General features: G+C 28.1%; 1 protein-coding gene across 4 annotated transcripts in view; it reads left to right on the forward strand.

Annotated features, from left to right (window-relative positions):
- LOC136089252 (uncharacterized) overlaps positions 1-14,178 on the forward strand; it is a 272,660-nt gene that overhangs the window by 231,043 nt on the left and 27,439 nt on the right. For 3 of the 4 annotated variants that reach the window (XM_065815083.1, XM_065815085.1, XM_065815084.1), the window contains 2 exons: positions 773-882; positions 11,332-11,396. In XM_065815083.1, coding sequence (XP_065671155.1) covers positions 773-882; positions 11,332-11,396 — 175 coding nt within the window. The remainder of the gene's footprint in view (positions 1-772; positions 883-11,331; positions 11,397-14,178) is intronic. The other variant, XM_065815086.1, reaches the window with a different exon arrangement.

Here is a 14,178-nt window from a genome sequence, read left to right on the forward strand (position 1 = left end):
ATACTAGAACGCTCTTTTTCAATGCAGAAGAGGGTCAAATTGCTATCATGGCTAAGCCATGTAATCAATCAAAAATAATGTAGTTCTTTTCCAGTGCTAAGTACGCACAATAATATAGTCTTAAAAATACGATATAATCTTTAAAAACAGTAGCCGAGCGATTTACTGCTGCACAAGATAAGCGCAGGAGTGTGTTTAGAACCTTTGCTAAAAAAGACCTTAAATAGATTTTTTTATCATATTTTGCAATTTTTTTAGTATTTGAGTAAAACTTTTGAACCAAATTTTTTTTTTCTAAATTGGGGGAAACAAAAGTTTTTTTGAAACCTCAAAACCATTTCATTTCAAGATATTTTTCATTGTCCCCCCTCCTCCCAATCTGATTGCACGCCATGGTCCATGATATATATATATATATATATGTATATATATATATATATATATATATATATATATATATATATATATATATATATATATATATATATATATATATATATATATACATATACATATCTATATATATTTATATATATATATATATATATATATATATATATACATATACATATCTAAATATATTTATATATCTATATATATATATATATATATATATATATATATATATATATATATATATATATATATATATATATATATATATATATATATATATATATATATATACATATATGGATTAAAATATCAGTTTTTATCAGCATGTTTTGTATGTAACTTATTTTTTTATAAAACTTCTTATACATAATTTTAGACATTGGTCTAAATGTGAATATTTATCTTCCGGACGAACCATATCAACCACACTACTCTACCCTACATCACCCTGGTTCTGTTGATCTAAAGAATAATATAGCAAAGGCGGTAAATATATTTTTATCTAATATTGCAATGATTTTAGCTAAGCATAGTGACTCAGGATGACTAAAATCATTATCTAGTGATTCCAACTTTTTATTTTACGCTGACCTTAGTTTCTAGTATTCCTATTGATTTGATTCTTTTTCAATGCGTTTCTAAAATATCCAACTCAAAGTAATTTAAAGTACTGCTTACAATAGTAATTTAATTTATCTCCTCCAGGTCATATCAGGTACAGAGTTATTATGATAACCCTGCTACTGAAATGATGTAACCCAAAACTGTTAACCCATGCCCTGCTGCTGCCTTCTAGGATTTTCTTTTTTAGTAAAAAGTTAAAAAAAATAAATCTGATTATGATGTTGTTGTCTCTTGGTTAAGTAAAAGCTAAAGGGGGCTCTTGGTTAAGTAAAAGCTAAAGATAGTGTTTCAATAAAGAACTCATCTTAACAGATATTAATTGTACCCAGTTAATGTATTATATTGATAGCTTACCAATCAAAGACTTTCGAGGTAAGCAGATTAGTTCTGTTGATCAGCCTTGCTTACTTTCTGCATCTATCTTCCTACCTAGGGGTTATAAAAATGAATCTTTTTAACTCTACTCGTGGTTTTTACTTGATAGTTGTTATGCTCTTTCTGTTTTACTATAATATTATAAACTCACCCTGTTATCTCATAGTGAAGGTACTACTCTAAAATTTAGATTAATGGTTTTAAGGCTTATAAAAAGTAAAGTTTCCCGAACTCTGTAGTAGCTCTACGAGAGGTTGATTCCATCAAAAGACTTAAAATATTTTAGAATTTAAAGTTCCATTGCGCATGTACCTCTGTTAGTTCTTTTGGTGTGCACTATTGATGCCACATAGGGAGCTCCAAGTTACAACTCAGCAGGTCAGAAAACTGCATTGCTTTTTGCTTAGAATGTCATGCTCTATTTATAAATAAGTCATTTTTTCCTCAAACCATGCCTAAAGTGACTAAATATTTGAAATATATCAAACCAGTACCACCAACTAACTTTTTTAATATATCTTTTACAATTTTTGGTGACCTTCGAAGTAAATTTTGATCAGCTAAACCTTACCTCTTGAAAATTTCTAGAACAACAACTTTCTTCAATTTTCTCAAAACTATTATGTATTTGGTTAACAGATTCTTATGTTCGTGTCCACTGAAAAATATTTGGGTCCTATAATCAAATTTCTAGAAAATATGTTGACCTTTCTAACTAGTGTCCAGTTAATTTTTTCTGCAATATTAGCTAAGTCCTTTATTTGTTAAAAAAAGTTCAAGAAAAATTGTTGAATTTTTATCAATAAATTTTTTAACATCTCCCTGATATAGTTTTTCAATTTTATTGTTGTACATTCTAAGTGCTGTGAATTAAAGGCTTTATTGAAAGATTTTATTTAAAAGCATTAGGAAGAGGCGGTAAAGCAAAAGTTTTAGCTCTTGACCTAAAGTTTTGGTAGCTTCCCAAATGCACCATATAAAGTAGCTTCATATGGTATATTCGGAAAATTTTTTCAAATTATTTCTTCCTAACTAGAGTATTAAATTCCTCTTCAAAGATCTACACTTTTCTTCATCTTTAGTATCTTCTGAGGTACCTCAAATTTCTATCCTTGATCCTACATTGTTTCTTATCTAAATAAATGATCTTCCTGACACTCTTTCATTTAATGTGTCACTATTTGCTGACAACTCAACTTCATACCCTTGTCTCAGCATAATGTCGTGGATTATCATTAACTACAGACCTCTTATGAAAAACTTATACGCAATCGATTCCAAACCTCTTAATTGTCCCGGTTGGAACACTCTTTTCATGTTTAAGCTTCTTCATGCAACCTACAGCTTTTCAAATCTTCTGTAAACCGTAACTTTTTTCTAATCTTTGTTTTTTAGTAACTCCTTGTTGCTTTCAGCCTTGTTGGAAGTTAATTAGATTATTTAGGAAAGGTTAAATTTATTATCGTTGTAAATGTTTTTTGCCAGTTTGCCCGTCTACTTTGAGCAATAAAAAAGAAAAATTAGAGCTCTTCACTAATATTACAGGGAAATGCATTATCCAAAGCGTTTTTAATATTTTTGATCTTCATAGGTATATACAATTTTTTTTTGTTAATTATGTTAAATTTTTTAATTTTCACAAGCATTTTCACGTCTTGGAGACACTAAAGGTAGACCTACATGATGTTTACTGACTAGGATTTTTTATCTATTTTTTTTTCTTTTATATACAAGGACTCCCAATGTTTACGGGGCCTTTCGCATCAAAAAAACTTGAAACAATTATAGAAAACTAACCTTTACTTAAGTTTTCTTTCATAGGTTCTTTAGTTTTTTTATTTCTTTAGTAAATTCTTTAATGATCGTATATTATCCACTCTTAATCATACCCGACGACTCGGGTTTCGAAGTGGAGGGGCAGTGTTGTCAAATTCTAAAAAAGTCCTATAAATCTAGAATTTTCTGAAAGAAAAAAAAGAAAAGTCCTTTAGAAAAGAAGTGTCGTAGAATAATGGAAAATGTAGATAATTACTGTATTACGTACGCCATAAGTAGTAGAAAACGTCGATTAAAGCTGAAGTGTTATTTTAAACCTGTTTAATAATATCAGATTTTCCCCAAATGATGTGTAACGCTTTTTTAATGTTTAACTGATGCAAAGTTTGGGCGTATTCTAATACTAAAAAAGAGTCTTTATTGGCTACTTTGAAGCAACACGGTCATTCCACGCTTTTTTAGTATTTCAGAAAAGTGAAAATTTCAGAAAAATTAAATACGTAAAATATGAAGCACAATGTTTAAAATGAAAAAATTCAATTTTCAGCTTTTTTTGTAGTTAGATTCTATAATCATTTCATTTTTTAAGACGCTGTCTAATAATAAATAAGTCAACATCTTTCTGGTTATTGTTACTTCCCCTTCCCCTTGTCAACAACTTGTCAAACTTTTAGTTTCTATTAATTAACTAATTGCTACTTCCCCCTTTCTCTATAAAATTACGTAAAAACTAATTATCCCCCCTGCTTGAGAAAATCAAAAACCAAAATAAAAATGTATATATATATATAAGAAAAACATCGCATTTTTACTGCAGTAGCAGTGTTTAACAACTTTAAAAAAAATTAAAAGTAAAATGCTTAGAAAAAAAAGTTAATTCAACTGGTTTACTTTTTAAATACATATAACCATTAAAAATTACAAAGGATGCTCGAAGCAAAAAGTATATTAAAGCAAAAGTAATTGCGACATGTAACACTCTTGGTTTAAACTTCCTCAAGTACATGCTAAAATGTAAAAAAAAACTAAGTTCACGCAATCAATCGAGAACTGCAAGTCGAAATGTCAAAAATAAAAAAAAATGTACCGGTTATTGAATTTTAAAGAATAAAGAGAAACATTAAAACTTTGATGGAGGAGAGTATTCCTCGATGTTTTTCGCAATTCTTACTATGATAAAGAAATCGTAACTATTGAAATTTTGACAAGTTCTTCAATCTTGAAGGTCTTCTTTGACATAACAAGTTTAAATTTTTAATTTGCTGTATTACATATTGTACGGATAACGGTAGCATATGGGTAATTTGGATAACGAGTAGCATTTAATAACGCTACCCATGTAGTAAGCAACGAGTGGGTACCGGTATAACCTTCATCAGCCCTAGTCCTAAATAATGTTTAACATTTATCAAAATTTATGTACAGTGCAAAGTCACAATCCGTGAATGTGCAAATCCTTCCTTACTTTTACTAAGACTTAATCCGATTTCACATTGAAAGCAAGCTATTTCTAATAGAGTCTAGTAAAACAAAATTATGCATTCGATAATTTGTATAAACCAGGGGTTGGCAATATTTTAGACGGAAGAGCCAAAGTTTACAATTTTAAAAGCTCTCTTAGTTTTTAAAGAGCTACTAACATCTTATTTTCAATACTATGATAGTATTTGAGCATACGGCAAGGCAGTCGCATTTAAACATCGATATTTTAGTATCAAAATTGGCTTACGAGCAGCAGAGCTTGCCGAGCCCTGGTATAAACATTTACATAATTTAATGTAGACTATGTACTTACATAAATCTTTATTTGTTTTCAAACACAACAAACAAACACGTGCTTTGAAAAAAGTAATAGTGTTACTAGTAAACACCTCGTGTTTGCTTAAATGGTTCTTTATGTATATGGTGTTTATAAAGCACAGCACTGTTTAAAAAAGTAGAAATATAGTTAGTGTTAATCAAATAATTGAGTAAGTGTAACACATGACTACATATGGTGCCTATTTTTCTTTTTCTTTAAGTAAATAAATTCATTGAAAAAAGTAACTTTGTTGATATCAACTTTTCTGGTCATTCCCCTTCCGCTTCGTCAAAAATTGTCAAAAACTTTTTGATTTTCATATCTGACCAGTCAAAGCATTTTTTACACTCAACACTGGCACTGCATAGTGGTAGGACATTAATATTTGGTGATAAACCACTAAAAGCCGCTATTTTTTTGAGCAATTGTTATTTACACTTTCCAAATTTTTCTTTTTACGTAACTAGCATGACCTCTTTTACTAAAGCAATTATTTTTAAGGGTGAAATTCCAATCTCAGAAATGCTAGTATTAGTAGTATCACTTGAACAAAATATATTAGTTATGTCATCAACACCGTCAATTTTTTCACATTAGTTTGTGGTTAAATAAGCTATGTGGTAAAATGGACGCAATTTTTAACCCGAACAATTGACTTTACTTGTTAACCCTTTAAAGCCCATAAAGAACTGAGCGTATTTTTTTTGTCTTAAATATTTTTAAATTATAAGATATAGATATCTTATGAGGAAATAAATTAGAAAAAAAAAAAATTTGACCCTGCTTTCTGGCATGGGACACCGGTGTCCCTGTGGTCGGTAAGTGTAAAAGTAAAGATTTAAAAAATTACAAATTTTTTTTCCAAATAACTTACTAAATAGTTAGGTTATTATAAGCACTGCGTATATTACGCATAGAAAATGTAAAGCATTAAAAAAAAATGTTTGACCAAATAAAATAAACTGTACTTTTTTGGTTTATATATAGTTAACAGGTATAGTCTGATAAACTCTAAATCTATTATATAGAGTTTATTTATAAAAATTAATAATGATATTTTAACTAACAATTTCAATAATAATTTTTTTTAAGTAACAATTTTGTTCTTTCAACAAGGACAGACAATTTCGTTCTTTCAACAAACACAATGGGGAATCACATTTTGAGCATACAGCAAGTGTTCTTTGTTCACTCTTGTCCTGAACACATTGGACACAGCGTCTTTGTTTGTCTCGAAATATTGGTAAGTGGCTGATCTGATATGCACCTGCCATATGTATTGATTTGGCAACCTGTTTAAATAAAAATTTTGTACAATAAGGAGTATATTCATTTTTAAAATGTGCAACGGATAGAGTTTGCGAACTCATACCTCTGATGGTCGGCATAATGGTAACTTTTTTTTGCGATATGAAGATCTTCGTGTCAGGCTGTCAGCAACACATGTTTTGAATTCAAGTAGAGTCAGCTTCTTCGGAAATTTAGCGCTAAACAAAGTAATTGTATTTACACAACCGATTTCAAGAAGGTCAAAGAAAATGCGAAGGTAAAAGCGTAATTTAGATTTTCAATCTAACTCATAGTATGACTTCTTTTGATCAAGCTGATCAAAACCTCCCATTCCATAGTTGTACAAAGAAATCAGCATTGGGCAGGTCACTTTAGATTTTTCTTGAGAGCCCTTTTTCCTTTTTTCAACAAGAACAAAGTCAATGTTGTCAATCACATTTGATACAACTAAAGAAACAGATCTAAAACATTGTCTAGTATTACAATCACAAATTAGTACATATTCTATATACATTGCTGAGCTATCTTAAGTTTCCTTTATGTAGGCTAAAAAAAGAAGTTGCAGCTTGTATATTTATATACACAAAAAAAGTGTAGGCTTACCTGCTTTCCATCCATTTGCATGAAACAACATTGATGGCAAATTCACATTGGCTTTCACCTCTCTTTGTTTCTTTGTCTGACTGCAAAATAATACAAACCAACACCAAATGTAAATTAGTCAGGACAAATATAAACTAAAATTATATGCATATAAACAAACTGGAAGCAATAATACTTACAGTGAGCTTAGGCATGAACTTTCAATTGCCTCTTACAGTCCCCACTAAATAAAGCCCTTTATCCAGAAAGATTTTTACCAATGTTGGTGAAGTAAAAAAGTTGCCAACAAAAATAGAGTTATTTGACCCATTCAATGTAGAAGTCAAGTTTAAAGTAAAACTTTTAATCCAAAATATACAAACTCTTTTTTCCCTCGATAAATTTCAAACTCCTACAAATATCCAGTGCCTGAACCAAAACTTGAATCCCCACATGATGGTTTGTTCTTTAGCTACTGGTTCATCAAGTTCCGTCCTAAATTTTACCATGTGTTCATCAATAATTTGTCTGTCAGTATTACTTTTGAAATGCAAATTTTGAAAAAAAAAATTGATTTAAATCTTTCTTTTGTTGTAAAATTTTGAGTTCTTGTACCACAAATAATTGAATCCACAGACCAATATGACGCCAAATTGCTGAGATCATCAATAGACATGACAAACTTAACTCCAATAATTGCAGCCATTTCCCCTCGATCCATAGAAAACTGTTGACCTGATTATTGTGCATAAACATTCGATTCTGTAACCAATAAATCAAAAAGCGCATCAAAACCTGCAACTTTTTCAAAATCAGAGATTGGAGTAGTTGTTTCGTCAATACCTATTTTTATGCGTCCTTCAAAATCACACTAGTTCTTCACAATAGGAGTCAATCTATTTTTTCTATTCCAAACCACTTTATCTTCAAATTGCACACTATTATCACTTTCATCTAAACATTTATGCATTACTGCTTCAAGACCAACTTCAAAAGTTTCTAGATTTGTCATTCAATTGTCATTTTTAACTACCTCCATTAAAAACTCAGTGTGACTGTCATTCATTATATTATCAATATATTCTTTCTTACCACTGTCAACTAAATCCAGCAACGCATAAATTTCACCACTGTTCATCTTATCAATGCAGTATGACACCTTTTTATTTGACTTGTGTTTTATATTCTTTGATGAACAAGGCTTATTCATATATATATATATATATATATATATATACATATATATATATATATATATATATATATATATATATATACATATACATATATATATATATATATATATATATATATATATATATATATGTGTGTGTGTGTGTGTGTGTGTGTGTATGCATTTGCGTATACATTTATGTATGTATGTATGTATGTATGTATGTATGTATGTATGTATGTATGTATGTATGTATGTATGTATGTATGTATGTATGTATGTATGTATGTATGTATGTATGTATGTATGTATGTATGTATGTATGTATGTATGTATGTATGTATGTATGTATGTATGTATGTATGTATGTATGTATGTATGTATGTATGTATGTATGTATGTATGTATGTATGTATGTATGTATGTATGTATGTATGTATGTATGTATGTATGTATGAATATCAAATCAACACTTATCAACCAGTGTTCCAGAACATGTAAAGTGTTTCAAATACACAGCTGGTATAAATTGTTATGATCAGTAAATAGTATAAGAATAGGTTATTACAATCTAATCAATTATTTTTATCTGGCTCACATATAAATCATAGCTTCAAGTGCCAAAACTAAGTTATTATATATACGAAAATATAAAAAGATTTTCTGTATCATGTGTAAAATACATTTAAATCTTGTAAAATACATTTAAATCTGTAAAATACGTTTAAATCTGCCAGAATAGTAATTATTAGTATCTAATATATACTCTAGAGTTAATCAATGGCAGAAATTTTATTAAAACATAATCAATACACGATATTGAATAGGTAGGACACCGATGTCCCATAGTTGTTAAAGGGTTAACTATAAAAGATAATCTGCAGTCTCAAGGTAAGGAAGTCCTAACCTATTAATCGAGCAACGATTTGCCTTACTAAAATGATTTTAAAAATAGCGCTGCAAATACGTGTATTTAACCAACAGCAGCAATCGTGGTAGAAACAAATTAAAGTGTTTTTTACATTAAATTATAAGTTCGCCTAACAATCAAGCTCAGTTCCTTAATTTTAAGTTCTCGGCAAAAGTCAATAAAAACCTTTTTTTGTGAACATGTAGGTAAATGAAAAATACAATATGTATTTAAGTTTTGTTTAACAGACATGTCAGGATGTTGACATATTTAAAATATTTCTTGTTTAATTTAGTTCAATTTAGAGCAATTTTTCTGTAAATTAAAATTAGCTTTACACGTCAAGTTAGTATACGGACCCTAATTTTGTTTTTAAAATATGAAAGACTTTGTAGACATAATTTATCGCATAAAAATTAGATGGTTTTAGTTTATAGGAAAAATATCTCTAAAATGGTGTTTATTGTCTTTTGTAAATTTAAAATAAGGTTTTTCCATTGATACAATTATAAAAACAAAAATCACTTGCCCACATAAAGATTTATGCGTTCAAATAAACGTTGTTTTAAAGTATTATACTTTTGTTGCCATACTTTACAATTACTCAAAATGGCAATTTTTAAAATGCTATTTTTTTGCCCATATCATTATATTAGTTTGTAGAACCTTTAGAAAAAATAACAATACTGAAAAACTTTTTCTTTCGGCGATATGACCCCACAAAAAAACAATTAAAATTTACGATGTTCAATTTGTCATGCTATTATTTGAATCATAGTCTAAATTCCAGGCATGATATGAAAATTGCATTACATAATTTGCAATCTGCACCTTTCGTTTACTAAGAATCCACGTTTTTAAGATATATTATCCCTTCATTGCAAAGTTATAAGACCCCAAAAAAACATGTTTTAGCTACTGACTACTATTTAAATATGGGGCGTTCAAAAAGCGCCAGAAAATCCAAAATAACAAACATTATGAACTGAAACTTAGGCAAAGTTCATGAAATATATTTAGTTGCAAACTGACAAAGTTTTATCAAAACCTAAGATGGTCTAGTGGGGATGATTTCAGAAATCGGACCGTTTGGTGTGGAATGACCCAACTAGTTTTCCAATGAATATGTTGATTAATATGAGAAGTTTTTTGTAAGCACCAAACCACTTGACAATTGAGTAAAAAAATTGAGAAAAATTTAAAATTACAAAAACCTTTTCATGTAAATCAGCATAGTCATTCAAAAACTAGTCGCTTTAATGTAGCAAATAAAGACTCTTTTACAGTATTAGACTACGCCTAAACTTTGGATCAGATAAAAATCAAAGAAGCGTTAGACTTTTTCTGTAAAAAATCTTATTTTAATAAACAGTTTTTTAATTACACGCTATCACTTTAACTCAAAGCGACGATTTTAACTACTCTATAGCGTATGTATTAAACTAATTATCTATATTTTTCCTTTATTCTATTAGATAGGGTTTTGCACTTTTACCCAGCCGACACAATTTAAAACGTACCTTGAATGGTTTTCATTATGTAAAATTAACTATTATTGTTTACCATAGACACCAATTAAATTATTAACAGTTTCACCGTTACGGAAACGTACTTTAATATCATATAAAATAACCATAAGGAATGTGAAAACACTGATAAAAGCATGCGACATTTAAATTTGAAATTAAAACCTGAAAAAACGCGTGTTAAACTTGAGTAAAATTGCCTGTAGCATACAGGTGTTTTTGGTTTATGACTGGATTGTGACAAACGCGTGACTAATCAGACAATAATTTGAAAAGAGAAACATTATGTGCTGGTTGGATATGTTTGTTTTTGTTTGTCTAACTAATAAAATAAAGTTATGTCTTATTGTATTTTGAAAAAATCTTTAGATTTCGGCAAAATATCAGACTTTTTTTTTATTGTTTACTTGATTTATGTAGAGTCAAAATATTTTCCCGGAATAAAAGTTAGATAAAAAACTTGTGAGGCTTTTTTTGTTAATTTGCTGATTTGAGTCACTGTGCGACAAATGGATGAGTGGGGTTAGTGAGCCTTGGCTTTTTTCTGCAATTGTGGAAAAGATTTACAAAGCTCTGAGAACTTCTTTGCAGAAACAAAATTAAAACTAAAAAACTAATAAACTAAGCAGCTCTCTAAATATTGATACAAAATTAAAGGTTTTTAGCATAGATGTTAAAAGAGACTCTATTGACATTGCTTTTTTTTCTTATTTTTTTTTTCAAAAAAGTTCTAACTTAACCTGGGGAAAGGGAGCAATAAAGAGACCAAAAAAAACCCCCATGTTTCACACCATAGATAATAATCTGGGCCACAATATTTGGGTTTGGATTGTTTACCTGTTTTTTGGAAATAATTTGTTTTAATTTATTTGTTTAGATAGCGAACCTTTACAAAAATTCTAAAACAAATGTAACCTATAACATTGAACTGAATTCAATGACGTAAGTAAATTTTTTTAATAATTTTAAGTAGACTGCAACGGTTTTGTTGTTAAGCAAATAATGAAAGCAAGTAATGAAAGCAAGTAATGAAAGCAAGCAATGAAAGCAAATTATGTTATTTTGAAACATAATCTTTCAGTTTATACTGTTATTTTATTTATACATGTAATTTTAAAAAGGTCTCAGTCCTTATTTGTAAAACAGACTTGGAAAAACAGTTAGTTTTAATTGTTTGCCTCAAGTCTTCCGTCGAGTCATAAAAAGGTTTGTTGGCATTTAAAGTAAATGGAATCCTTACCTACGGTTGAGCTTTTTTTTTATAAAAATTCATTTTCAATGTCTTTAAAAATTTGCTTTCAATGTCTTAAATATTGAAACGTTTTTTGAATAAAGAAAATTCTATATTTATTTTAAATAATAATAAACTTAAGAACTCTTTTAGGTGAAAAATATTTTACAAAGTAATTATATAACATTAAATAACTTTTTTTGACTGGATTTTTTTATGATGAGTTTCATTGCTATGTTTCTGAACTTTTCAGAGCTTTTAATTGTTAAATGCACAGAATTTAGATTTGAATTAAAATTTATGTTAGGCTTTTCTCTTCTTTTATGAGTATTTTGCTTTTAAATAAAAAATATATGGTGGATTTGCTTTCACATAGTAAATATCAATAAATAAAATGGTCTTAAAAGCAGTCCAGGAATCAAAGAGGATATAAGCAATGCATTTCCTCTTCAATCGTTTTATACAGCTTCTTTGTATAATAAAGTATTGTCAAAAAAGTTATAAAATCTAATTAAAATATATAACTAATAAAATAAACTACTGTTATGATAAGAAAGTTTTTTTAACTTGGTTGCTTGGTGGAGCACCAACGCAACCAAAATAAAAAAACTACTCAGTACGCAAAAACATGCCATACGAATTATTTCAAACGTAAACAGTTTAACGCCTTCAAAAGGTTTATTTAATAAACTAAATATACTCAATGTTTATCAACTGAATATTTATCAGATACTTACTTTTATGAACAAAATTGATAATAAAATGACACCTCTAATATTTAATACCTTTTTTAACAAAATAAATCAAGTTTACTCTACTAGATTTTCAAATCAAAACTACATTCAACCCATACGGTCATATAATCATACGGTCACCAAATTCTCTATTGCAAATAGAGGACCCAAACTATGGAGTTCTAAATTTAATAACGTCATCAAAACTACTACTTCTTTTCACAAATTTAAAATAAAACTTAAATAAAAACTTCTTGCTATTGACAATGAATTAAGTTGCTTCTAAATTTTTTTTTTTTAAACTTAATTTTTATCTTCTTTTTTATTATTTTCTGGTTTTTATTTTTTTATTTATCTTTTTAATTTCCTTATGCGAAAAAGCTACCTGATTTGCTTTTTTCTGTTCTTGTTATTATTAACTTAAACAATGTAAAAAATAACCCTTAATCCTATTAATAATTATTGATTAACAATCAAAAAAATCATTTCAACGAACAGTATTTTTATAACTTTATTTCAAATCAGCTCTTATATGAGCCCCTTAGATGCATAGTGGTGTAAGTCACTCCTATCTAGTTTGGTATAAGTCTGACTAGTATCACTATGGCTGGGCTAAAAACAGCTCTTTAGTGAGAACCATAACAAAAAACAAATCGTGCATCATTATTGATATCATTAGACTTTTACCACTCTGCCATGTAATAGAATAAACAAAATGCTAATTATTGGTGGCAATAACTCACAATATTGAAAATAGTGACTTATGCTACTATGCATCTCATGGGCTCATATATAATTTGGTTTTGTTTTGTTTTTCGTACACCTTAAGATGTTTATTGTCTTTTATTAAATTGTCATTTTTTTTCGTATTTTTATTTTTTTGTTTTTATATTTTTTGGCTTTAAAAATACATTTCAATTAATTTTTAAGGGTATAATAAAATATTGATCTTATAAAACTACTGCTTTATAATGTAAAAATAAGATGTTAACTGCGGGGCTTTGTGATAAAACTATTTTTGTCTTCTTTTTCCCCCAGCCATGTAATTATTTATTTATACATTTTGTTATTGCAGCATTTTTTATTGGCGGAATATAAATATATAAAAAAAAGCAAAAAAAAGCAATAAAAAAAGAAATTATTTTAACAATTACAAAAATATTTTTCAATAACGATTATACGAATTTAAATATTGAAAAAATTAGAAACATGCACGAATAAATAAATAAAGATTTAATAGTTAATACATTGAAAGATTTAATAATTAATAATCTGAATGATTTAATAACTAATGCATTGAAAGATATATTATAACTACTAAGATTAAGAAGTAAAACTTATAAACAAACTTTGAAAAAAGTTTTTATTAGGCGAAACTAAATGTTAATTTTTTTCTGAAATTCAAATTTGTATATTGTTTATTACGCTCATATACAGAGTACGGTTTCAGTGTATGGGTTTTCATAGGGGATAAATGAGCAAAACTGCAACTTTGTTTAATAAATATAGATTTTTGAAAATGATTCATTAAGTCAATTACTTGATATTTTTTAACGAAAATATATCGTATTATTTAACATATATTTTGGTTTGTTATTTTTTTTAATTTTGATATGTCGTTTTTTTGTTTTTTGATAACAAGTAAAAAAAAAATAAACATAATAGGCTTGCGGTGGGAGTGAAAAATTTCCAAAAATTATTAAATGCCCTCTCCCGTGTATTAAACACCTTAGAGGAATGAAAGCAAGCTTCAAACAAT

Source organism: Hydra vulgaris, chromosome 13, assembly GCF_038396675.1.
Source record: "Hydra vulgaris chromosome 13, alternate assembly HydraT2T_AEP".
NCBI lineage: Eukaryota > Metazoa > Cnidaria > Hydrozoa > Anthoathecata > Hydridae > Hydra > Hydra vulgaris.